Source organism: Polyodon spathula, chromosome 5, assembly GCF_017654505.1.
Source record: "Polyodon spathula isolate WHYD16114869_AA chromosome 5, ASM1765450v1, whole genome shotgun sequence".
NCBI lineage: Eukaryota > Metazoa > Chordata > Actinopteri > Acipenseriformes > Polyodontidae > Polyodon > Polyodon spathula.
Window position 1 is genome coordinate 35,977,541 of NC_054538.1, and position 26,773 is coordinate 36,004,313.

At 38.1% G+C, this 26,773-nt stretch overlaps 1 protein-coding gene across 1 annotated transcript; it reads right to left on the reverse strand.

Annotated features, from left to right (window-relative positions):
• Positions 1-15,412: 15,412 nt before the first annotated feature.
• Positions 15,413-18,683, reverse strand: LOC121316407 (kelch repeat and BTB domain-containing protein 11-like). Its single transcript, XM_041251478.1, has 2 exons — positions 18,273-18,683; positions 15,413-18,147 (listed from the first exon to the last, which is right to left on the reverse strand). The coding sequence occupies exons 1-2, from the start codon at positions 18,681-18,683 to the stop codon at positions 16,429-16,431; spliced, it is 2,130 nt and encodes a 709-aa protein (XP_041107412.1). The 3' UTR covers positions 15,413-16,428.
• Between the last annotated feature and the right edge of the window lie 8,090 nt (positions 18,684-26,773).

The following is a 26,773-nucleotide window of genomic DNA, read 5'->3' on the forward strand; positions in this document are numbered from 1 at the left end:
GGAATTGGCGGTACATTTAGGGCATAAGCATGTACATCATATTTTTTTCTTGTTTTGAATATTTGACGACAGTACAGAACAAACAATTACCTGATATTAAAAGGCCTGATATAAAGAAAGTCAATACGTGTATCGTAGAGAAAATAATTAGTGTCGAAATCCACGATAATTGCCTTTCATTTTAGGCATCGCCATACACATTCTGTTTTTTGTGATTTAATTTTTTTAATTTTTTTTAGTTATTGATATATTGTAGAGATTTCAAAATCAGTACACATCAAACAGAACACGGATATGTTTAATCTCGGTTGTAATGTGACGGTCAGTCAAATGTTGTACGTAATGATAAATATATGATGCTAAAAGCTAGCTTGTGTGTTATATGAAGATTCAGTAAGGCGCTGTCACATTGCATTTATTTTTCTAATAAACAGTGGATCTTTTTTTTCTTGTACTCAATGCTTATGAAAGCTAACAGGCTAGCGGTTTTGTAATTTTTGAACCCCTTCCAGAACGCACACTACAGATACTGTGGTGCATCATGAATTTCTTCCAGAGGGTACCATTCAGACGGTTTTCGACTGAAGAGAGAGTGAGTGAGCCACACAGTCCTGAGGTACAGAAAAGTCCGCCAGATGGAGGCTGGGGCTGGGTCGTGGTTCTGTCTTCTTTCATCTTCAATGTGCTGGTGCTTGGATTTCACAACTCTTTTGGAGTTTATCTGATTAGCTTTCTAGAAACATTCAGAGAGACCTCGTCAAAAATAGGCAAGTCCTTGCTATATTAAGAATTAATAAATGTTTTCAGGTCATTTGACTAACACACTGACACACTGTCTAAGATAGTGGTCTTCACAAAAAGTATGGATGGCCACATTAACTACTAAACTGTTGGCAGCCACAAGGCAAAACTATAATTACCTTTGACACACATTTGAACAGGAGGGGGTCTGAATGTGCCCCAAGGACTGTATGAGGATAAAATGTTTAGGAGTCTGTAAGGTGCTTTAACATATGATCTCTCCTCATTGAATACCACCTCAAATTCTTTCAGGGTGGTTGGGGCCATAAGTTTGCTGAGAAGTTGTTTCTCAAGAATGGTTCATACTTGTCCAACTTGTCTGTCTGCTGTTTATTTTTTATTTCTTTTAAAATGATCTTCACTTTACAGCTCCTCGTGTGGTCTGTTCAGTTGTTCGTTTAGTGCTAATTTGAATATGTTAGGATAGTGTTGAATAACAACTAAATCCTTTTAAAAGCAACAACATTTGCCCATTTGTAAACAAGTGCATTTAAAACATCCTTGTAATGGGAGCTTACTGTATATGTTTCAAATCAGAGGTAAATGATAATACAAAACAATAATAGATATAATATAAGCTAATATTAACATTCATAGTAAGTATACTACGGTTTAAGATTTTAACCCTAAATTAGTAGGAACTGTCAATATTCTTTAGGATATAAATAATTAAAATGACTGTTCTTTTTTTAGCCTGGGTTGGATCAATCAGTTATGGCCTTATTATGATTTTTGGCCCAGTTTCTGGAAAAATGACAGAAAAATTTGGAGCGAGGATAGTATCAATATTAGGGTCAATACTGATCATTGTCTCTATTGTTGGTTCATCCTATGCTTCAAAATTGGATTTTCTTTTCTTGACCCATGGAGTTGTGACTGGAATAGGATCCAGTTTTGCTTTTACCCCCGGTAAGTACACTTATCATACCGCGTAGTGAGAGTTTGAGATTATCTGTATCTAAGTAATGTTATGAACTTCCTATTATATTCTGTGGCAGAGAATTTACCAGATAAATTCCCCTTAGATGTGCAGCATCAAGAGAAGTAATACAATGTGATTTCTTATTTGAAAAAAAAAAAAAAGATTGTACGAGGGGTGCAAAAGTATGTTAGAAACATTTGGTGATTACGTTTAAAAAAAAAAAAAAAAAGTTTTTATATGTAGGGATATAAAAATAGGGTGGTGGGGGGTGGTGCTATTTAATCTAAACTATGGTTCACACAAAAGCTGCCCTTTTAAATCATTCAAAAGACCTCCCTGCCTTTTTTAAAAAAAAAAAAAATTCACAGAAATATTGGATTTTGACAACCGCTGTGCACACATATTATCTCAATGACAATATTTGTCCAATGTACTGATTGGATCTTATAAATAACAAACAACTTTTTTAAACAGATAAGATCCATCAACTTCCATCCTGGCAGTTGTGTAGAACTGCTCATGGGACTCTAAGATGACATAGTTTTACCTCATGCCAGCCTCTATGATAATTTGACCACATCCCTGTGAAGTTTGTAGGCTGAATTAAATCATTAAGCCAGCTTTGGGTGGCTGACCTAGTGGTGCAGCTGTGTTACAATTTTATGCCTGGATTTATCTACCCAGGGAAATCAAGATTTCAGTTTGTAATTTAACTAAAAAAGCAAGAAGTCAGTAGTAAGCACGTAAGAGCTGAGACGAGCACATCTTGTGTAAAAGTTCAGGTGCTTGCTTGGTGTTCAACAGATTACTTATCTCTGTGGTTTTCAAAGAGATTACTCAATTTCCACATCAGCATTGAAGATCAGGTTGATAGGTTTTGCTTATTGTCCTATTTATGTGAGGCTAAATTACTATAGCAGGAATACACATAATTTAATAAGGTAAAGGCCATGTTGCCATATCCATGGTGCCTGGGCTTTCCAGAGGCGTTCACTCGGATAGCAGATACAGAGAATAGGGGGAAACTACTGAATAGTACTGGTGGAGGTCAAAGTGACATGACAGTTTGACTTTCTTGAGAAATTAAGTAATATAGAAAATATGGCCTGATTTATTTATTCACAGTCAAATAGATATCCTTTATTTTAAAATAAAACGATACAAAAGAAAAAAATAGCATAAATGTCTGGATAAATTGACCATTTTAAGTAATTTTGTTTTAAAATAGATATAATTTTGGTGAATATATATTAATAAAAACAGTAATGGTTATTACGTGTAGCTTTTCCCCTTGTCTAGTTTTCTTGGTGTTAGTGTTTGCACTTTTTTTTATAGCCTCCATTTGCAGGTATGTTCTTTTTTTTTTGTAACCTGATCATGCAAAAATGTTGTACGAACAGTTTTCTAAAGTAGAATTATTTCAAATGCTGTTCAAAATCAAACTGCAGCATTTCCATTTTAAAAGGGGTAACCATACTGGTAAACCAAGTAGCAGATACTTTTGTTAAATATAAACATGGTCCTTTTGTCCTTCTGAAGATTTCACAGACCAATTATCATTTATCTTGGACCACCTAATGTAACCTTTAATGTTATCCAAAATTAGTGCTTAGCGTTGTAATAAACAACACTATCTGAAGAAAGCACAGAGTTTAATATTATTAGCAACAATTTTAATGCTATGTAGTATTTCTCCAAAGTCCTTTTGAGGTTGAATGACCTGAAGCTCAAAGAAAAGTGATGTGAGTTACATGTCCTGTTTTTGTCCCCTAGGTATGATAATGATAAGCCAGTATTTCACTACCCAACGCTCTCTTGCCACTGGGATTGTAATGTCCGGAGGAGCAGCAGGGGCTCTGGTCCAGACCCGCCTTCACCAATACCTCATAAGGACTGTGGGCTGGAGACAGAGTATGCGCATATTTGCTGGTATAATGGGAATTTCTGTAGTGGCTGGTTTTGCATACAAACCTCTGAATCCACCAGGTACAGAACATGTTCAAGTTAAGATGGCCTTTACAGATGGAAGTTTCATTGCTTATCTAATCAAATGATCTCTCACAGAGAATGTACCCTATATAGTGAAGGTGTGTGGAAGTATGTATGTCACAGTAGCCTTTTTCTTGAATCAAAAGAACTGCTTACCCAGGGTTGATACATTTAAGTAAGGACATTCTTTAACAATAGGAACAGTGTCTGAATTGGAAGTTACAAGAAGGTGCTTGCTCATTTGCAAGTCACACTAATATTTTAACATGATGATACAATTTATATCCAGTTGAGATGAAACTTGATAAGTTATTCAGTATCAAATTATGAGGATACTGGTAAGAATTTAGAAGGTACCTGTCTGTTATACAGTATGTTTCAAGCCTTACATTTTTGACATCCAGGTGTGATCAGACCTAAGGACATTCTTTACTACAATTTATTTTGAGAATCAAAATCTAACGATATATGGAGGCTCCTGCCATCTGTTTGTATGCATGTATAAAAGAATAAGTACATACTGTGGATATAGGTCATAGTTAACTACTTTTTCACGATACTAAAGCTACAGTTTTATTGAGCAACAAATGTCTTTTGAAATGATCTGGTTGTCTTGCCCATTTTTACTGAAACTGAATTACTCGGGGAAGCAGTTTTAATTAAGAATACATGTCAGGGATGCTATTGGCACAACAAATTAATTTATGATGTAAGTGACATCTGGTTTACACAAAAGTGTGTGCTGCATGTCATTTATTTTGTCCAAGCTTCAGAAGTAGTCTAATTTTATGGCTATACTTTCTAACAATATTTTCTATTTATTATTTACAGTATGTACACTTCAAATAAATGAAAAAAAAAAAGCACAAATGTGGCTACCATTGTAATTCTGCCATCTAGTGGGGGTTATGAGACATGCAGTGACACTTATCTAACATTGGCACAGTTAATATGCAAAAGTAAAAGTAACTTACCTTTTTGCCACGCTAGTTTGATTGGAAACTTCTTGTGTTTCTGAAAGGAGGATCAGCCCCCTAATCACATATGTAATCAAACTGTTCCTATATATATAGCCTATCGCCTGTGCCTCCTTGTCATTTCTTTCTTTGGTCCTCCTCCCCTGCCTCCACCTTACAGTGTGCCTTGTCTAGGGGGAAGGTGGCACTTGTCCTGCCCTCTGGCTTAAATGTCATCAATTAATAGTCATTGCATCACAGTTAGCCAAGCACACGGGCAGGGGAAGGTGGTCCAGAGTGCCACTCGTCCTGCCCGCTGGTTATAACTGTCATCAAACAGTAATCATTACATCACAGTTCAGCCAGCTCATGGGGCAGGGGAACATGGCCCAGAGAGCCACTTATCTTGCATGCTGGCTATAGCTGTCATCAGTCGGTAATCATTACATCTCAGTTTAGCCAAGAACATGGGGCGGCTGTCAAGCTCTAATGTACAAGGCCGTGCGTCAAAGTATATTATGTTCCATCTGGACATAGACATCTGTCAAATACAATAAATAATTGGTCATTGCAAATCTTTGTGGATGTCTCCTTTTTGCAATTTGGGTTTACATGTAGTTTTTTTTTTAGGGAGAAAAATTGTCCTTCAAAATTCAAAATACCTAATTAATATTACATTAGGGGAGGGTTTATTTAAATATGTCTCAGCATTCCAAACTGATATTTTTCTTCAAAAAAGATTTTAGATTGTGTTGAAGGACATGCAGCCTGTCTCATTTTGGCCATAATATAGACAAAAAAAAAACAACCTGATGAGTCAATATATAAATTATTCAAATATGGGGTTTTATTGTTTTACACAATATTCATAGGTGGATATTAATTGACAAAATGTTCTATATATCGCCAAAAAAATATGCCAATGAATAATTCATAGGGCAATCAGCTATCCCATCACCAAACCATAGCCGATAACGGCTAAAACTGAAAAATATTATTTTTTTGGTGGATGTTTTTATTATTTGCTAAGGACTAAGTTTATTTAGTTTATTTTTTGTGATATTTTTTGTTTTAGTAGCTGCAGCAATTTATTTGTTTTACCTTGATAACTAAATTATAAAGCACATTCATGTAGGGGTCACCTGCAAATGGCAAATTTAAAGGTTGTTTACTAATTCTTATTTGGTCAAAGGAGCTTGCCACTGTATACTTTGGGACTTTTCAGTTGTTGTGAAAGAATTGATTGTACAACCTTTTTGTTTAGTAGAAAGTTATGCAGGGTTGCATCACAAATGAGATCTTCCCTGCTGAAGTGTCTCTGAACATATGGTTTGGCTTTCAGACTTCTTGCCATGCAAAAGAATTTACCTACCTGAGACATTTTAGCCACACCATGTTTTGGCCTTGTACTCCCAATAGCACGAGGAATTTTGTATCTGCATGCTATCTCATATTCTCATGACAACAAAGAGAGAATTCTATAAGCTAAAGTATCCTTACAACTTTAACCATAACATGTTGTGCAGATACTGCATTTGATAAACAAATGGCCATATACCACATGATTTTGGTCACAGATGTATTAGTGAAGACTGCTCAAGGCATTTGGAAAACATTTACCTACAGTACTTACCTTAAAACTTTGCATGTTAACTTTTACAAAAATGTGGTTCATGAAAAATAGTTTTTCATCGTTTCTTACTGGAAGTAATGTAACCAACATGTTTTAAATCTGAGTTGCAGGACATTCTCGAAGTGTTGTTGAGAATCTCAGTACCTCACCAATAAAAGGGTTCATCATAGATCTTGGGTTGTGGAAAGACAGAGTCTTCTTGATTTGGGTTTTTGCCAATGGTTTAGCAAAATTTGGATTCTTCATTCCTTATGTGCACCTGGTAAGGGTTGTTTTTTCCTTAATTTTAACTTACACCCTAAGAAAATGTAAGCAATGGTAAGTACTGGTAGATTTTTTAGTTAAAAATATGCATTGAAATTAGGATTTCTCAATTCAACTATGCTGTTTCACATAAAACATTTATTTGATCAGTTTCTAACTTAACTACTCTTTCAGAAGAACAGTTTATTGTCAGAATTCAGTGGTTTTAAGTCTACCCTATATAATATGGGCATTTGTTATTTTGCAAATCACACTGAAGCTATAGGTTCAGATTGTCAAGGAATTTTCTATACATTTCACTTTCCATAAGAAAAACAAAACTTGACAGGCATGATTCTAAAGGGAAAAAACAGGTTTGTTAAAGACATTCAAAAACATGTACCAACATCATTTTGTAAAACTGTCAAGAGGGTGTAGCATTTTATTCAGTTGTTCCTTTCTCAGATAAATCATGGAGTACAATTAGGAATTCCTTTTGAATTGGCAGCTAATATTATATTCGGGTTTCGAACATTGGTACCACCATGAACCTGTACTGTCCGTCCAAAAGTAATTCATCTTTATTAGAAACCCTCTTAGACATTAAGTCCGTGGTTAGTAACAATTTGTATATCCAATGGAATTGGCAGTTTATTATTTCCAAGTACAAGTACAAAATTCATTTTTTAATAAGAAAAGAAATCTATTTCACTTAATACTGAATGAATTATTATTAATATGTCAATATTAATTTTAATATATATTTTAATTTTAATTTTATATATATATATATATATATATATATATATATATATATATATATATATATATATTATATATATATAGTGCCTTGCAAAAGTATTCAGACTCAGTTTTCACATTTTGTTGCTTTAAAGCTTGCAGTCATGACACTGAAGTAGGAATTAATATATGTTATATACACAACCTACTCCACACATTCAAAGCAAAAAACAAAAAGAAATAAGTAAATAATTAATATGAAATAAAAATGGAAAAGTCATGATTGCAGAAGTAAGTCAGGGATAAAGTCGCTGAAAAGCACAGATCATAAGAAGGGTACAAAAAAAATATCGAAGTCTCTGAATAGCCCTATGAGCACAGTCTGCTCAATCTTCAAGAAGTGGAAGGTGCATTGTACCTCCCAGACAATGCCTAAATCAGGCCGTCCCTCCAAACTGAGCAGCCGGGCAAGGAGGAAACTGGCGAGGGATGCCACTGAGAGAAAATGTGCATGAGTCAACAATATCCAGAACACTTCACAAAAGTAGGCTGTATGGCAGGATGACAAAACGGAAGCCATTACTAAAAATAAGCCATCTCAAAGCCCCCATGGAGTTTGCAACAAAGCACCTGAGTGATCCTGCAAAAATGTGGCAAAAGGTGTTGTGGTCAGACGAGACCAAATTGGAACTTTTTTTTTGGTCTAAATACCAAGCGTTATGTTTGGCGCAGACCCAACACAGCAAATCTCCCAGTCAACACCATCCCTACAGTCAATCATGGTGGTGACAGTATCATGCTATGGGGATGCTTCTCAGCAGGGACTGGAAAGTTTGTTAGGATTGAAGGAAAATGGAGGGAGCAAAGTACAGGCAAATACTAGAGGAAAACCTGTTTCAGTCTGCTAAAGACTTAAAACTTGGGTGAAAATTCACCTTTCAGCAGGACAATGATCCAAAGCACAAGGCCAAAGCTACACTGGAGTGGCTTAAGAATAATAAAGTGAATGTCCTTGAGTGGCCCAGTCAAAGTCCTGACTTGATTCCTATTGACAATCTGTGGAAAGACTCGAAAACTGTTGTCCATAAGCGATCCTCAAGCAACTTATGACAACTTGAACAAATCTGCCAAGAAGAATGGGCACAAATTGCACCAAGCTGGTGTGCAAAGTTGGTGGAGACTTACCCAAAAAGACAGCTGTAATTGCTGCCAAAGGTGCTTCCACCAAATATTGAGTTGACGGGTCTGATTACTTATGCAATCAACATATTTCAGTTTTTTTCTCTTTAGTTTTTGCTGACATTTACTGTAACTTATCTTACCCTTAGAAGTCTTCATTTTGAGCATTCAAGTTTTGAATAAAATATTAAGTTTAAAAAAATGTGTATGCATCATTTTGTAATTTCACAGAATGGGACACCATAGGAAGGGTCTGAATACTTTTGCAAGGCACTGTACACACACACACCTACTTTTAATACACAAATAAAGTAATAGTCATCAAATGTACCTGCCAGTGTCATCCACTACTGCTTGGAGAATGACAGATGCCCGGTGCTTCCTGTTGAGGAGTCTCTCAGACAATGTTGTGGTGTTTTGATGGGAATGTGGGTAGCATCAGTCATCACCATTACTTGGGGCAAACTGAACTTTTCAGCGACATGCAAAGCAATTCCTTTTGCTTCAGTTACATCTGGCATACATATGTATGTGTTGCAGTGCCTCTGAACAAGGGAGTTGACAAACTTGTAAATGCAGCAATGAACTGTGGTTTTATTCACCCAAAACACATTGCCAACTACCCTGTACTAAGATGAGGATGCCAGCCAATACAGAGCAATCACCACTCTTTTCTCCACTGGCACAGGAGCCAGTATGTAATTCCTTGCTGGCTGCAAATCCTCCTTTACCAATTCCACTATAATGTGGAATGTGGCCTTGGGGATGCGAAAACACTATCCACTGCAGATCTGTGAAAGAGTGATGCAGCACAACCTCTTCCCACCAGCAAAATGGACGAGTATGTGTCCAAACCATTCTTTTGATACCCATTGGCATATAGATTTGCTGGTAGAGGTTGTTTGGCGGTCAAACTGAAAACAAAGGCAAAATATCCACTGTTCCCAATCCAGACAGCCTTGGGAGCATACGTGTAAATTGTCTGTCACAGAGCTTTAGAATCCTACATCTTCGTCGGTTTTCAGCCATGGTGCTCTGCATTTCCTGTGTTGATCAGTTTCATTTTATACCTCTAAGTTAATTTTTAATTCACCCTTAGAAGTCTTCAGTTTGAGCACTTAAGTTTTTAATAAAATATTACGTTTTGTAATTTCACAAAATGGGACAGGATCTGAATTAAAACTACAAAAGGAAAAGGGTACTGGACATCCATCTTACCCTGTTCCCATTTCAACAGACTATATTAAATTGTATTGTTAATTATTAAATGTAAATTCTAAATGGATGGTTCAGAATCAGTTTAATTAGGCAACTGCCAAGAAATATGATTTCAGACTGATAACGTTATTGAATTATGTCTTTTCAGGGTTGCTGTACATGTTAATTCCTTTCTTTAAAACTTTTGGTTCCCTCGTTGCCTTTGGCTTGTTCCTGGGAATAGCCGATGCAGGAAACTATATCCTTCTTCCTGTCCTCACTTTTGATTTGATGGGGGCTGAGAGGATGGCAGTAGCTTGGGGATTCATGCTAACTGTAAATTCGATCAGTTGTTATGGACCTCCCTTTGCAGGTAGAGTACAGTGAATTGTAGTTTACATTTGATGCCTCTAAAACTGCACCAGATAAAAAGGTCTGCAAAATATAGAAACTACTTTGGTCAAACAGACATTTAGTTGAAAGAAAGGTAGAAAATGCACAAAATGTTTTTGGTAAATTCATCATGTTCCGTATTACTAAGTAAGATTGAGACACACAGAGCTCACCTGTCCTCAGCTTAGCCTGAGACATTGTCACCATTTAGCCTGCTACAGAAATGCTTGTGGTTTGTTGAATTCTTACATTTATTCAACAATTTATAAAATTAGGCGTGCGTTTTTTTTTTATCACCTCTTTTAGCTGTTTTTGACGTCCTATCGTTTTTTGGTTAAACTAGTGATAAATAAGGTAAATACAGTGTTTTTGTATCACTTATACTATTGTAATATACAATTATACACAATGTAAACAATGAATTAAAAGACATTACACTTTTTAGGTGTATTATTTTTGTGGTACTACCCCCCTTCCCCCTGCTGTGGTATTTTGTAAGTGGCAAATCACGTGCAAACTGCAGCTCATGGTTTGGGAATTGTATACAAATGTCAGTTTCGGTTCGGTTTTGGTTTGGAAAAATCATAACCGTTACATCCCTATATAAAATATAAATGTTTTCATTAAATATCAAAAAAGGTTTGGCAAAAAGAAACTAGTATGATATTGGAAAGATCATAGTGTATCAAACTGCACAAGACCCTTTATCTTTGACATGACTTCACACTATTAGAAGTTCCCAAGCATTCTGACATTTACCTTTAAAGATAGCTAACGCATTATGGGCCTCATTTATGAAAGGACTAAATTTGGCGTTAGCACGAACGATAAAACAAAATTTACTGCCCCATTTAGTGACAGAACGCATTAATTTATGTGCACAGTATTTGGCTAATTTACATACCATAATATGCATGCTACATGTGTTGTGAGCAATCATTTAATGTGCACGATAATCTCAGAGACTTACCCGTGACCACTGTAAGATCAAAAGCCCCAGCAGTCCTGGCGTATCTTTATGTCAGTGGCTATTGTGAAAGGTGGAGGTGGCTTACATTGACCGAAAATGAGCGATCAACAGATACAGCACTCAGCAGGGGACAGGCAGAGGCAACGTAAAGTGAAACTGCACTGCCTACCTTTTCATTTTAACATATATTCCTTGTCTGATGTAAAAACTATTAAAACGCCCTTTTTAATGCATATGGAACACCGACTAGTTTGTAAAATTGCATTGATGTACTGTGTCATTTTGGAATTCTTTAAAACAACCCGCCTCTTTAATATAACGTGTATTCAACATGTGAAGTCTGCATTGTATGAGTGACATTCCCATTCAGCCAATCACAGCTCACAGAGGTAGTAAAGTAACCAATCAAACACCACATAGGATCCATTTCCTCATGCACGCAGTACACATAATTTTGATTAGGATAGTGAAGCGAAGGCTTGTTTAAACTATTTTACTTTGTGTAAAATTTAAAATCAGTAGCAAAAAAGTAGTTGTCACGGAAGCGAATGGTGGAGGCGGAACACAAGATTCTGTAATCGTTAGCCAGATGATTATTTGTTCAATTAATAATTTTGACGGCAAAGCAATATGTCTGATTTGCAGTGCAATGGTTGCAGTTCTGAAAGATTATACAATGCAACGTCACTATGACACGCTGCACAAAGCAACGTATTTTGAGTTTCCCGGAAATGAAAGAAGTTATGGAGTCAACGAAAGGTTTTTCTGAAAAATACTTCAAGAAGCCATGGAAAGTGCAGAATTACCTTGGAAGAAAGTAACTGGGATTACAACAGAGGGTGCACCATATTACTGGACAAAAGAGTGGACTGGCTAGCTAGAAAAAATTAAAGAAAGAAATGGAGAAGTACCCATTTTCTTACATTGGATTTTACATCAACAGGCATTATGTGGAAAAATTGCAGAATTAGAACATGCAATGAGCATTCAAGTGTGTGAGAAAGTAAGTGCTAAGTGTCGGACAGAAATCATAAAAAGGCACATTTCAGTGGTACTGTTTTGTATTCCGCATTTTCATAGCTTGTCGGTATCTTTTTCAGTGCTGTTAAAACACGTTGTTTTAGAATATAAGTTAAATATTGAGACTTGCATTATATACTCTTTTTTTGTGTTTGAGATTTTCAGTGAAATAAAATACTCTTCTATTTCCCATTATAGTATATTTGTGATATTGTGGTTGTTCTTTTGTCAGTGTCCTAGGAAAGCTGCTCCTAGTTATATCTGCCTATTTCTGTACTATAAGGTACATTAAGTAATGTGTTGATTAATTAATTGACACCGTCCTGCATACTTATTGGTGACTAGGAATTGTGCGGTGGGCGGGATATATAATATATAATGTATTGATATATAATGTATTGATTTACGGTGCGCCCCACCAAATGAACAGTCTTACCTTAAATGGCCCTTTCTGCCAGATTTTTTTGTTCAAACACATTTTCATAACCAAGTAATTTAGCATGATTTATTTATTTCGCGTTAATGAATCAGACAAACGCATCTGTTGAATTGATTCACTAAACTGAATGAATCAAACTAATCGAGTCAGTAAAAAGAATCAAAGTGCATATCACTAGTTTTTAGACCAGAAAAATAGTGTGCCTATCAGTAGTTAAAGCCCGGTTCCCATACTCACTAATAAATTATCACTTTAACCTATTAATAAAATTGCAATAGTAAATATGGAAATCACTAACTTGCACAGCAATTGCAATTATCGTGCACCATAAAGTTTAGGGCCGTTTCATAAATGAGGCCCTAGGAATGCTAAAATGCAACAAGGGTTCTTGAATCTTGTCACAGGTAATACTGTAATCTGGTAAAACTGAACAACATAAAAATGTCCGTTTTTTTCAACTAAAATACTAAATAGCTCCTAGGTCATTCTCCATGCTGGATCATAATGCCACAACTAGAACATTTACATAATAGTTTACATTTTATATTTCAGGAAAGCAATGCAAATGCTTCAATATTTAGAAAAGCATGATTTTATTGAACAGGTTTGTGAATTAAATGGAAGACATAGAAATGACAACAGTGTATTGATACAATATTTGGTCTCTTGCCCGCTTGGCAATATATAACTTTGTAAATCAGTTTTGTTACTAAACAGTAGTGTATAGGTTTATTGTATAGAGAGGTAGGGGGCACAGTGGGGTAACAAATGACTAGTTCAAGCCCTTGTCAGCATGTCCTTTCCCTTGTGTCCCTCAGTATAACTTTTTGAATTAACAGGCTGGATGAATGATATGTATGGCAGCTACAATCTTGGCTTCATTGCAGCCGGAGCTCTCAATGTAGCTTCAGTCTTTGTTCTAGCTCTTATTCCATGGGCGAAACGTTCATCAATGCAGAACCGCAAAAGCATTCTCAGTGTTTCCATCAACGAAACCACACACGAGATCAAACCCTGGCTTGACAACAATGCCACAGAGGTAATAATCTTTTAGTCAATATCAGTGCTGTTATTGTCACAAAGATTTATAAAAAGGATCTGGAAATCTAATGAAAAAACAACTTATTATTTATTTTACATTTTTGTAATAAATATAAGAATTGTTCAAACGTGCAAGGTGATGCAGTATTTGTAACCTATAGTTGGTTTACGTTAGTGTTGAAATTAGGGAATTAATTTAAGGCATATGTTAGTATTCAGCATGCAACAGTTGCTGTGTACACTTATATCTTTATATCTGTTCATTACAGCTAGTTCCTTAGAACAAGGGTTAACATTTAGAACATTTTTTTTACATTGTTTTTGTTTTTTATTCATACAGGGACCGAGAGCTGCACAATATGCACAGTATGTCTCAAGGACAAACTTTCAGCATCCAGAACTGCAAATGGATTCCTTAGATACAGAGCAGAATGAGAAGCAATCAGAAGATGTTTCTCCTAATTTTTCTACCTTTTAACTATGCATTTGTTTTCAGTATGAGTGCTGCATGTCTGCATGTACTTTTTTGCATTTAAAACGAAAAAAAAAACCAAGTAATGTTGCTGTTCATAGTATTTTAGTTTTAAAAATGTAGGTGTTTTTTCTGTTATTCAGTTTTATGCATTTGCAAATTGTATCAAATTGCCTAAATTGAGGCAGAGTCAAGTTATATTTTTTTACTGACAATGCAAAATAAAATGTATGTATTTTATCTGTATGTATGCTATCTATTTCTGTGTATGAAATATCCTGACCCTTAGTAGAAAGTCAGATACAATGAAAATCCTAAATCCTATTTTAAGCAGTTACAGCACAAGTTTCTAAGTTTATCAAATCTGTTTCCAAAATAACAAAGTTACTGCAGTAACTTGAGTACATTTTGACAAACACTAAACACTAAGGTCAATACTAAAAATGCAAATATCCCCAGATCCATTACCAACCTGGTTAGAATTCTAAATAGTATTTAAACCTAATATCGTTTTCTCTTCTTACTTAAACATACAAATAAAACACTAGAAACAGTCAGTTAGAGAAGGGAATAAATGCATTAAAGTATAATACTTGTACAATTTGCTGTCATCATGACAAGCGTGAATTTACCAGATTAATGAATTACTGAAATAGAATCTTTAAACAGTTGACCTTTTTGTAATCAAGAAACAATAATCCATGACAGAAAGTGAATCAACGATCCATAATCTGTAGAATGGCATCAATAATGCACATGTTTTTTTTTTGTTTGTTTTTTTTTAAAATAACATTAATCTAATGACTACATTTATTATTGGCTTCTAGATGTCCGGTTTTTCAAAAGCAATGAGGAAAACCAAAGGTGCTGTTTACTTATATGCATTTTTTATGTTCTGTACCTTAAAACCTACCTGCTGAATACTAATGGGATGTACAGTATATCACAGGAAAATGTCTTGTCAACGATAATGGACACAATATAGAAGTATCATTTGCACTGTGTATCATGGCAAGAACAGTAAAACATGCCACAGTAATGTTAAATGGATCTAGTCATTATTTTAAAGAGGTTTAATTTCAACATAACCATTGCTGTACAGTAGCCAACTGTGTCTTAATTCTTATTAAATAAGGTTAAATATTTCAGCAATTCACAAGCACCAACATGCCTCTAGAGTTTCATAATTTTATTGCAGCACCTTTTTTTTAACTTTATACATTTTCAAAGTTTGAAAGCCATTTTGTTAACTGTTAATAAATTCAATAGACAATTAGAAAGCTGTGCAAAGTCAGTAAAGCTGATTTTAAAACTTTTTTTTTTTTTTTTTTTTTTTTTTTTTTTTTACAACACATCAAGTCCAAAACACAATTATTTTCAATAAAATTCAGCTAACAGTGGTAACATTTTACCACTGTAAAAAAAATAAAATAAAAAATTCACCACAGCGGCAAAAACTTTTAAAATTTAAATCATTACATACTATAAAAAATCTTGTCATACATCTTTAAATCCATTTCTTGTTCAACCTGGTAAGATACAGATTTGTACTGTAGCTGCAAAGATAATTAGTGTTCTATTGGTGCAGTCCTAGCTTATGAAGGTGGTAAGCGCCCACAAGCTAATTATTGAAATAGAATGTCTGACACTGCAAAAGAGCTTTTTGTTATAAAAGAAATACCGTTCCGTTTGTCACAAAAATGCATTTTGCATGAAATATCTCTTCTCTGAAAATACAGAAAAAAAGTCAACAGATAAAATGGTAACATAAATGAAATGGTCATATTCACAAAACATACCACAATGCTACCATGTTTTTGTAAAAGAAAAAAACCAAACTGGTAATGCTAATGTCACAGAACCAACTAAGAAACAACTATAAGACATCTCTTTAATAAACCTCCCGGGTTATTTATTTGAAGCTTAAACTTCTGATTTTCTCAAATAATGTGTTAGCATGATTACTGTAAATGCCTGCAATGCAGTCTCCACCCTGCTTTCAGGATTTCAAAATCAATTTTTGTCACGTTGCCATTACCAAGTACCAGGTGACTATAAAGTAATCTGAAGCAGGACTTGTAACAGCAAAATAGGATCCATGCTTTTTTAAAACTAATACCATCCAAGTAAAATAAAAATGAGACATTGAAATAAAGCAAGATTACATAACACAACTGTAGTTATTCCGTAGTTAATCGTTTAAATTAATGATCAATAATGCATTCGGTTAAACCAAGGAAACATTATTCTAAAATGTATTCCAAAAGCCGATCGCCTGCACGACAAAGAACGTTGTTCAGTCGTGATGCATAAGAAACATTTAACATTTAGTTACAAGTTACAAACATTACACCCCACCCAACATACATATATCAAAGTTAAGGTACATAATGTAACACATGTGATCGTCACCTGCTGTCACCGCATCACCACTATGTGCCTTTATCAGTCTTCTCAGGAAGGCTGAGTATAAAGGGAATGAGAACTCCCTTAGCCTCAAAGGGAGCTTTAAGCTCCTCTGGTCCAAAGTGTGTAGTGTCCTCCTCCACAATAAACTGCAGCGTGTGGGATTTGTTTACACAGTAAATGCAGTTGCCTATGACTGCGCATCTGAAAGGCAATGGGTTGCTCTGTCGCAAAGAGACGCTGTCGTTCCACAATTTCACAATGGTGTTGTATTTGAAAACACTGACACCCTTGTCACGGTTAACGTCAAACCTATAGATGAAATTTTTAAAAGCAACCATGTCTGTTGATTTTTTTCTGCTGTTGTTGTACGGGCATTCCTGCCACTCGTCCCTTTTCGGTTCGTATTTAAGAAGGCGATAAAAGAGGGAACCTCCCGAGACGTAGATGTCTCCGTTACAGGTAGTTGCTTCATGCGCCACTGCAAATGCTCCTTTGGGCAGGGGAGCGACAGGGCTCCACCTGTCGATCCTAGGATCGTACTTCTCCACACTGAACAGACATTCACCCCCTATTGCATACAGATAGCCATCCGCCGAGACCAGTTTCAGCTGAGATCTAGGTTGATTTAGTGGTCTAATTTCGCTCCAGTTATCAGTAATAGGGTTGTAGCAAAACACTTTATCCGAAAGCTTCCCTTTGTCGCCGTATCTCTTTATTCCACCTGCTATAAAAAGGTAGTTGTACATGGTGCAAATCCCACACCCTTTTGTGTTTACCTCCTCTGGCATCTGAGTCAACTGTCTCCAGTCTTTTAGTGCCTTATTATAGTAATAAATCAAATGATTTTCCTCAAAAGAAACTATAGACAATGGACTCTGGGGACGGCTGTTATCTCTGCTTTGAGGTCTGCTGCCGACGCGGTCGTAAACATCGTTTATTTCAGCAACCATTAGGCATTGTTTCCCTTGCATTCTTGCTTTCAGAATGAAATCCCTCTCAGATCCTGTTAAACGCCCATATACAGCAGAATGCCTTAAAATCTGCAAAAAGTTATCACTCATAAATCTGTACGCTGTGTCCTTTAATTCATTTAACCTTTGCTTTTTGGCTATGGTTAAAATTTCATAGCAGTTCTCCATCGTTATCTGGCTCGTCATCGTGTCCATTGCAGACTCTACTGCGCAAGGGATTTGCAGAATCTTAGCCCCGGTAATGACATCTACCACATTCTCTTTGTTAACCTCCATTCTGGAAGAATATATATAATCTATCAGAACCGTTAAAGTTTTATAACTTACCCCTTTCACTTTCAGAATGTCTCTCGACAGACGTGCTTTGAAATAGTCACTTTTCTCTGCCAGAATGGATTTGTGCGCCCGGATTTTCTTTCCAGCCACTTCAATCACTAAATCCGGTTCTTTGAAACTATAGAGATTTCGGACGCCATTTCCACTTTCCCAACGTCCCTGAGTTGTTTCCAGGTTTGTATTTCCTCGTATTGTTTCAAATTCGCTCTTATCACTTGTGTAGCCAGGACTGACCAAATGACCCAACTCGTTTCTTGGCTCTGTTTCCATTTGGATACAATAAGTAACAGGCGCCGAGGTCCCCTCCTCTTCCAATGTAGCGTTGGCATTATTAATTTTACACTGACTTTTAACAATTCGGGTTTCTTTACTTAATGAAGAGCTCATTTCCGTTTCGCCTTTGTTTACGGCGGAAAAAAAAAATAAGGGCTCAGACTACTGGGCACTTCAGTCTGTGTGACGCCGTTGGTTTCCTCTCTCATTACATTCCTTCTAATCGAATTATTCTGGCCTTGAGCTGGGTCAAGAGACGCTAGGTGAGAAGTTCTACAGGGTTGCACATGTTCATCCACACCTCTCGGGCTATCAGGTGACGAAATTTGCAAAGTCTGAAAATCAGGATTCTCCTGAAAGAACGCCCATGCCTTTTCGTTGTTATTTTGTTCTCCGTCAGTGTTTCGCCTGTGATATTTCACGGCGTCTAAGTCCTGTTGTCTCTTCACTGCCGAATCCATTGCATTACCAAACCCTTTGCTGGCCACTCTGGATCTCTGTCTACAGCTTGCCTGGGTTTCTTGCGTTTTCCTTTCTGGCACATTTTCAATAGACTCCTGTTTCAACACAGCACTCTTTCTAAACTGGCCCACTCCTTGAGGAACAAGGGGTGTGTCAGCATTAAAACCTAACTCTTTCTCTACTATAACCTCGGCGCCAGGGTGATTTGTAGTCATACACTGAGCTCCTTCGGTCATTATTCCTTCATCCAATTTACATTTTTCAATTAATACTCCTCCTTTACAGTCGCTTTTTTGAAGGCAGGGATTTTGCATATTTTGGGAAAAAGGCACTCGCACTTCGCAATAATGCAAGGATTACTCTGCAGATTGTTGGGTTATTTTGATTATTAGAAGGCTGTGCATCGCAGTTTCCCAATTAATAAAGGATAACGTCTGACTGTACAGCGTTTCCCAGATGACTCGGTCAATAGTGATTACAGACAGCTGATTATCAGTCTGCAGTGGCAAGACTGGATGCTTGTGTTTCCAATGTGCTTTGAGATGAATCAGCCTGTATACAAACAATCCCGTAGGTCCTGTTCAATCTGTGAGTTCAGTTACTCTCCAATCACGAGTTATCTATGGAACAGATTAAGGTAGAACACGAAATAAATACAACAGCAACTTGGGTTTCCATCAGTCCTTTAAATACTATTAAATATTACACATTGTATGTGTTAAACTTACTATCTGCAGGCACCAAGATCAATATATTTCAATACCGTGTTGGTTCATAGTAACTCCGGCTCCGCTGTAAATGAACGACATTGGATATTTTCTGGTTCTAGTAGTCAGTGGTCAAATGCTAGTCCTACTTGAAAACGAGCTTTCCTTTTTATATGACTGTATAATAAACAATGCATATTACATTTACACGTTTTTTGCATGCGCGTTATCATAATAACACTTTTTTTTTCTATAAGAAAACAAATATTTGAAAAACTATTTACTCTATGAAGTATATGGTGGATACTGAATGGAATATTCCCTCAGCTTTGCCTGCGGTTTATACAATCTAATACACTACTGGTTTCAATGTACAGTATTTTGTTTTGTCCTGGCGCTGTTTCCCTTTTTGGCCTGGGCATCAGTGCGCAGAGAGCATGCCCAGTTTTGCTAGCTGAGAGACAGCCAGTGATGTGGACTAATTCGCTTTGATGGAGAAGCATCCCCACCCGACAGTTCAATTTGCTGTCTCTTTCTGTAATTGCTAAAGGGATGTGTTGCATCACTGTTTCGATATGTTTCCATTATTTGTTAAAATAAAAACAATCAAAAACACAAATGAAATAATATTGAAAGATTACTGTAAATAGTCAAAACGTGACACGTCTACAAAAGTGCTGCACTCATAGAAATGACAGCTGTAATGGTTTGTAACAGTATTTTGAATGGCAAAATTATGTCGGAAAAAAGCAATTTCATTAATAATAATAATAATAATAATAATAATAATAATAATAATAATAATAACAGCGCATTAATAAAACCCCTTACTATATACGGCCGTTGTGTGAACATTAAATAATAAATAATTGATTTGCACTTACTTGCCATTCTAGATGCTACATTAGCAAGCCCGGCAGTACTCAAAAAAACACTTAATTCTACAACAAGGCGCGATGAACTTTAAAAAAAAAAAAAAAAAAAAAAAAAAAAAAAAAAAAACCAAACAAACAAAAATAAAAACACAGTTTAGCTGACGACAAAGTGCAAGCTGGTATATATGATGTGTTTAAAATAGTTATTCCTTGTCAAGGAAAGCCCTTTGGATGCAGCTTTAAAACCACGTCTGTTGCTGATTTGCGAGCCATGGAAAGAATCTTGGGTTCATTACAACTAGTATAAAAGCCTGATGTGATGTATCCTGCAACTGATTTAAATCCCTGCCTGCACAGTCATTCGCTTCAAGTCCAGGACAAAAAAGCAGGGCTTTGTCAGTTTGTTTCAGCAGTTTTCAGGCCAAATCCACGGAAATGAATGCATCAATGTCAATATATTGCTTTTTTGCTGCTGTAAAGCAACGGGTCTCTCTATCAAAAATACTGTACCCAGATGTGCAGCAGAAACATCTGCCTTCTGCCCGACAAAATTAGTTCCGCACCTATCGGTTTCATTGTGTTTAATTCACAGTCCTGATTAGTTAGGTAAACTCAATCTACTGTATTGTTTGATGCACTTTGTAGCTAATATTTTCATTTCACATTAGGGGATGGGCGATACATTTTCTAAATCCCACCTCCATTTATTAACCCTGCACACAACACACTCGCAAGCACAGCATAAAGAAACGGGCTTGCCTGTAAACAATAGTGCTGCTACAAAGGGGGTATTCATGTGCATAATAAAATATGCCATAGAAACAAATGCTGTATGTGTATCATGCTGTATTTCGATTCCATTGCTATTTGTGGTTGTTTGAATGTTTCCAGAATGCCCTGATTTACCACAGCCTGCCTCGCTCCCAGGTCTGCCTCTGGTGGTGTTTCGTAAATTCCTGAACAAAAAAAAAAAAAAAAAGTGCTATATCATGTTTCTAATTGGTCATGCTATTTGTACCTCCTCGTGCCTGTTCCTGACATATATTATGTGAATAATATTGGTTACACTATGTAGCACAAGTTTTGTTCCTGGGTAGTAAGTGTTATTTCCTAATTGCTTATGCCTCAAAAGTATAGAATATGGCTATTATTCCCCACAAACTTTGCTTTTGTGACCAGGACAGTGATATTTCAAAATATCACTATTTCCAATGGGAAAACGGGCAAATGTGTGTCTTGTCGTTCACATAAAGTCAGAAAAAACAACATATGAATCCAAAGTAACATGTATTTATACTAAAGTAATACAAAAATGACTACAAAAGATTTCGAAGTGAGTAGTTTTTCGAGATTTACGATTATACTGTAAATACATTTGCCCGTTTTCCCATTGGAAATAGTGATATTTTGAAATATCACTGTCCTGGTCACAAAAGCAAAGTTTGTGGGGAATAATAGCCATTTTCTATACTTTTGAGGCATAAGCAATTAGGAAATAACACTTACTACCCAGGAACAAAAAAAAAAAAAAAAAAAAAAAAAAAAAAAAAAAAAAATTGTTACTGTGGGGGGCCATCATTGGGTCACAAATACCTAATTGTTTATGGATTAACATGTGCGTTGCATTTCCGTGATTTTAATTTTTCTGAAAAAAGACTTTTTGATATGTCCTTAAAGAATTAGGTTTTTGTAAATATATATATATATATATATATATATATATATATATATATATATATATATATATATATATATATATATATAAATAAAGCAACATAATATAACAAAAGGCTGTGTCTTCCTGATAAAAGTCAGTAAACCTCAAAATCACTAAAAATGGTGGACTCTAGCTGGAGGAAATACTTCTTTGCTCAAGTGACCAGACGTCCCGTTTTTGACGGGGCAGTCTCACTTTTGGAACACTGGTCCCAGTGTCCCCGGAACTTTTCATGGGATGCTCATCTCGTCCTGGTTCCCCCCCATGCAGGCTGCGTGTTACTATATAACTTTACAGTACAATGACAGTTGATGTGACTAATAGGAAGGCTGAACGACCAGTAGCATTAAAATGCGGTTGTGTAACGGCATGTTAATCTGGGGAATTACTGAACAGTCAACGTTCATATTTGCAAACAAACACAGTGAATTACGGGTGGGTTTATCCACTTAATGTTGCTAAAACGAACATTAGGTTACTTACCGTAACCCTGGTTCCCTGAAAAAGAAATGTCAACCATTACTAGTTGGGAAATGACCATCGTGTCACATGATCTGAGCACATATTTTAAAAGCTGCCTGATAGGCCCGGTGTGACCACGTGTCTGTTGCATTCTGGAACAAGACGCTACGTCACACAGCAACCTTCGCCATTTGATTCCGTATGACAATGAAGGCGAGCTAGTGACCTCGCAAATGTAATGGTTGACATTTCTTTTTCAGTGAACTAGGGTTATGATAAGTAACCTAACGTTCCCTTTCAATCTCGAAATGTAAACCATTATGAGTTGGGAAATGTATACCCAAGCTGTCGCAGTGATCCAAAGCAGCCACAAGCCTTGCCCTGGCGTGAGCCTTACTGGAAAGCTGCTGCGCAAGAGGGCAAGCTGCATCAAGCACCCTGGACCCCACAGAAGGCTCCGCTGAAGTAGCCATATTCAGTCAGTAAAACCTTATAAACGTGTGTGGTGTGGTCCATGCCGCAGTGTTACATATGTCAAGTAGGGATGCCCCATGAAACACTGCCCAAGATGTCATAGTCCCTCTAGTGGAGTGAGCTGTCACATCACTTGGAGAGGGTAGGTTAGCCAGCTCATAAGCCAGCCAGATCGTATCCACTATCCAATGCGACAAATGCTGCTTGGAAAGTGCCTGACCTTGAGTACGCAACCCATAACACACCAATAACTGGGTTGTCTGTCATCATGATTGACACCTGTCAATGTAACACCTCATGTAACACCTCAGTCCCCTGACAAGCAGTGTATTAAGTCTCTGATCTGCTTCAGAGGAGAAGGGGGGTGGGTGGAACACCTTCAATTCCACTGACTGGTTCAGGTGAAACTGTGAAACAACCTTAGGCAGGATTAGTGCATAAAGTAACGTTATCACCGCTGCTGGCAAAGCGCAAACAGGAACTCTCTATGGAAAGTGCCTGTAACTCACTGACATGTTTGTCTAACGTGACGGCCAGGAGAAAGGCTGTCTTTAAAGACAAATATTTAGGGTCCACTGAATGCAGGCTCGAAGGGAGCTTTTGTAAGAGCCTCTAGAGCTAAGATGCCAGGAAGGAACCATTAGTCTAAGCAGAGGGTGGAGCCACCTAACCCCTTTTAAAAACTGCACTGCTGAAAAATGAGCTTTGGGAGACACAGTCAATTTTGACATGGCACACAGATATAGCAGCCAGGTACACCTTCAATGTAGAGGGGGATTTACCCTCCTTTAGGAGGTCCTGCAGAAACTGTAAAATAACCAACAAGGGGCAATAGGTGGGGTCATGGTCTCTCTCCAAACACCACTCCTGGTAAAATCCTCAATTTCTAAAAATACTGAGACCCGTTGAAGAGGCTCTAGCATTCTGTAGTGTGGCTATAATGGCATCTGAGAGTCCAAGGGCACACAGATGCTCCCGTTCAGACCAACAGCTGGACTGACTCGGGGTCCAGGTGCAACAGACGGCCCTGAGCCTGACTGAGAAGGTCCGTGCGTAGCGGGATCCGTCACGGCTGTCCCTGAATGAGCTGGCTCAGAGCAGCTAACCATATCCTCCTGGGCCAGTATGGCGCAACCAGGAGGACCCCCGCACCCTCGTTCCATACTTTCTCCAAGAAGAACGGGATCAGCGCTAGAGGGGGGAATGCATACAGCAAGCCCTGAGGCCAGCTGTGGCTAGGGCATAGATTCCCAGAGGGCTCCCGCTTCTTTGAATCGAGAAGCACAGAGGGCAATGTGTGGACTCCTCTGAGGCAAACAGGTCGGCTGTCGTGCTGTCGAACCTGTGCCAAATCATGGCTACCACTTGGGGATGCAGACGCCGCTCGGTGTGCCGAGGAGCCCCCTTCTATAGCAGGTCTGCTTCCTGGTCGCTTTGTCCATGTCCGGGACCCTGGCCTGGTTGAGCCAAAGCTGGCGTCGCGCAACAACAAGGGCTCCCAGGTTATGTCTGATAGCTTGGCCACTGTGCCAAGCTATGCAGAGCAGTTGGTAATTTATGAGGAGAAGGCTGGGCTGAAAGGTCTTGCAGCAGCTGCGATTGGTACACAGTTAGCAGACCAGTGGTGTTTGTTAGTCTTGCTGTCAGTGCCCCCGCACTGTAGGCCCTTTTTAAGTGTGTCTCCTTAACTACACTGTTTATTTGGGCAGGAGAAGTAACAGGACAGCGTTGAAATAGTCAGTGTCTGTATTAAGGTAGCCACAGTGGAATCAGTGGGAGGGAAATGCTGGAGCCCTAGCTTCTCTGCACCCTGGAGGGCATACAATGCTTCCACCCATCTGGAGGAAGTTGCTGGGCTGCCCCACAAAGACTGCAACTCCTCCACAAAATCCAAGAGGACCAAGAGGGTCTTACAGTGCTGTATAGTCGACACCAAGGTTTCAAAAACCAATTGGCGGACCTGGGTCTCCTCAGTCCAAGGGATCTGGACCCGGGAGGCAGCTCTGCTTACAAGAACTGCTAGCTTGTCCACCAGAGGACTGCTAGGAGCATTATACGTCTCAGACAGGGAGCCCTCTAAACAGGAGGGGTCCTTCGTTCCCCCTTCGAATTCGCTTTCCTCCATGGAGGTGGCCAGGGACACCACATCGTCCTGCTCCTCCTCAATCAGCTGAGACTGCAGAAGAGCAGGGACCGGGATGCTGGAGCTGAGGGGGTCTCCAGTACCCCAAAGGCTGGAGTAGGTGCAGGGGGAGCTGTCAAATTGACAAGATGCTCCAACAACAACTGCTGATTTGCAACAGTGCTTGCTAGCTGGGCCATTTGTGCCTGTAAAGCTGACACATCTACATTGGGCGAGTGTTCGAACTTCTTTGCTTTCTCGGTCTTGTGCTCCAGAGAGCGAGACACAGGCCGAGCACTGTGGCTCGCAGACGGCTCATGCGAGGGTCTCCTCGAGAGTGTCAGCAAAGGCTGTGGAGAGCCAGAGGAGGTGGAACGGCCTTCAGCACGGTCTGTCCTCTTAGTCCTCTTTTGAAAGCTGGTGCACACAGCACAAAAGGTGGGATCTGCCAGCGATCGCCGGGCATGATCGGCACCTAGGCATTGGACGTACAAATTATGGCCATCCTCTGGGGGGAGGCTGGCCCCACATCTCACACAATCGTGGAAAGACATTGCTGTACCGAGCTCAAGGTAAGACACTGGTGCTATGCACCGGGCAAGGGGACACTAAGGAAGTGCACGGGGATGCACAGGAGTGCTATGCACAGGAGTTTTATGCGTACCAGGGCTATGCACGGAGGTACTACGCACCGGGTTAATCCAGATGAGCGCACGGGCCACCAAGCACTGGGCACCGAGGGTGCTATGTACAGCACTACAGCAGAGTACTATGCACCGGGTAATGCATGGGGCACAGGGTACCGATGGATGTGCGGGGTACTATGCATGGGAGTGTTATGTACCACTAAAAAAGGCCCAAAATGCTACGCACGAAGTGCTATGCTCTGGGTTAATGTGCTAAGCTGCCGAGTCAGAGCTACGAGGCACGCACACTCAAAACATCTGCAGCCGGTTTGACGACAAAGGAAGGGGTAAGCCAGCTTCCGAGGAGGAATAGCGAGGTACTTTTTTCATCACTCTCGCTACGTGAAGAGGTTAGACTACTGTAGTCAAACAATAACGGTTTACCTTACAGGCCCCATTGTATTGTGTTGGAATTACTCTCTTCATCCATTTTATTTTATCTGCATGCAAACGACTTTGCTTTGTGTGTAAGCTATAGACAATTGTGGAAATGTTTACAACATAGTTCACTGAAGCTTGTCGTGGTTTGAACACTTTGCAAATCAAAATAGCCCATCACAATAATAGGAGCGGCTGTAAAATATTGTATAATTTACTTTATCACAGCTATTGGTTTAATAGAAAAAAATAAACAAATTGATAAAAACACGTTTTTCCTTCAGCAAAATAGACAAATGTCAGGTCTCAGATTACTGGGGGGCTGGGGGGTGGATCCCTTTAAATTTCTCAAAATAGTTTTATTTCCAAATTTCCTTTTTAACATGTTTTAAGCCGACAGGTATCACTTAAAACAGAAAGGAACCTGTTCAAACTTGTTGATTGTATGGTGACAGTTGCTGCCTTGTCTATGCAGTTTTTTTCAGTACCAATCAATGATAATGAGAAAGCGACTCCTGACAATCTGAAAACTTCTCTGCGCGTTTTACATAGGCTAATGCTTCTCTTATATTAAGGAAGATTAAACAGTATTCCTTTCGTAAGTGAAGAAGTGGCAACATTTCATTTGATCAGAAAAGGATAATGATGTAATCTTATTATACCTATGTCTCAGCCTATACTGTTGACTCAAATAAACTCCAGACAAGATCAGCAAAGAAAAGATCCTTCATTAAATGTGTAATTATTTAATTTAGATAGTCAGAAAACAGTTTCTCATGATCATTAATTGGTACTGAACAATGGAATAGGCAGGAAATTTCATGATGCAATGAACAAGGTTCCTTTCTGTTTTGAGTGACAGCATGTTAAAGGGGAATTTGGAAATATAACTATTCAGAGAAAAT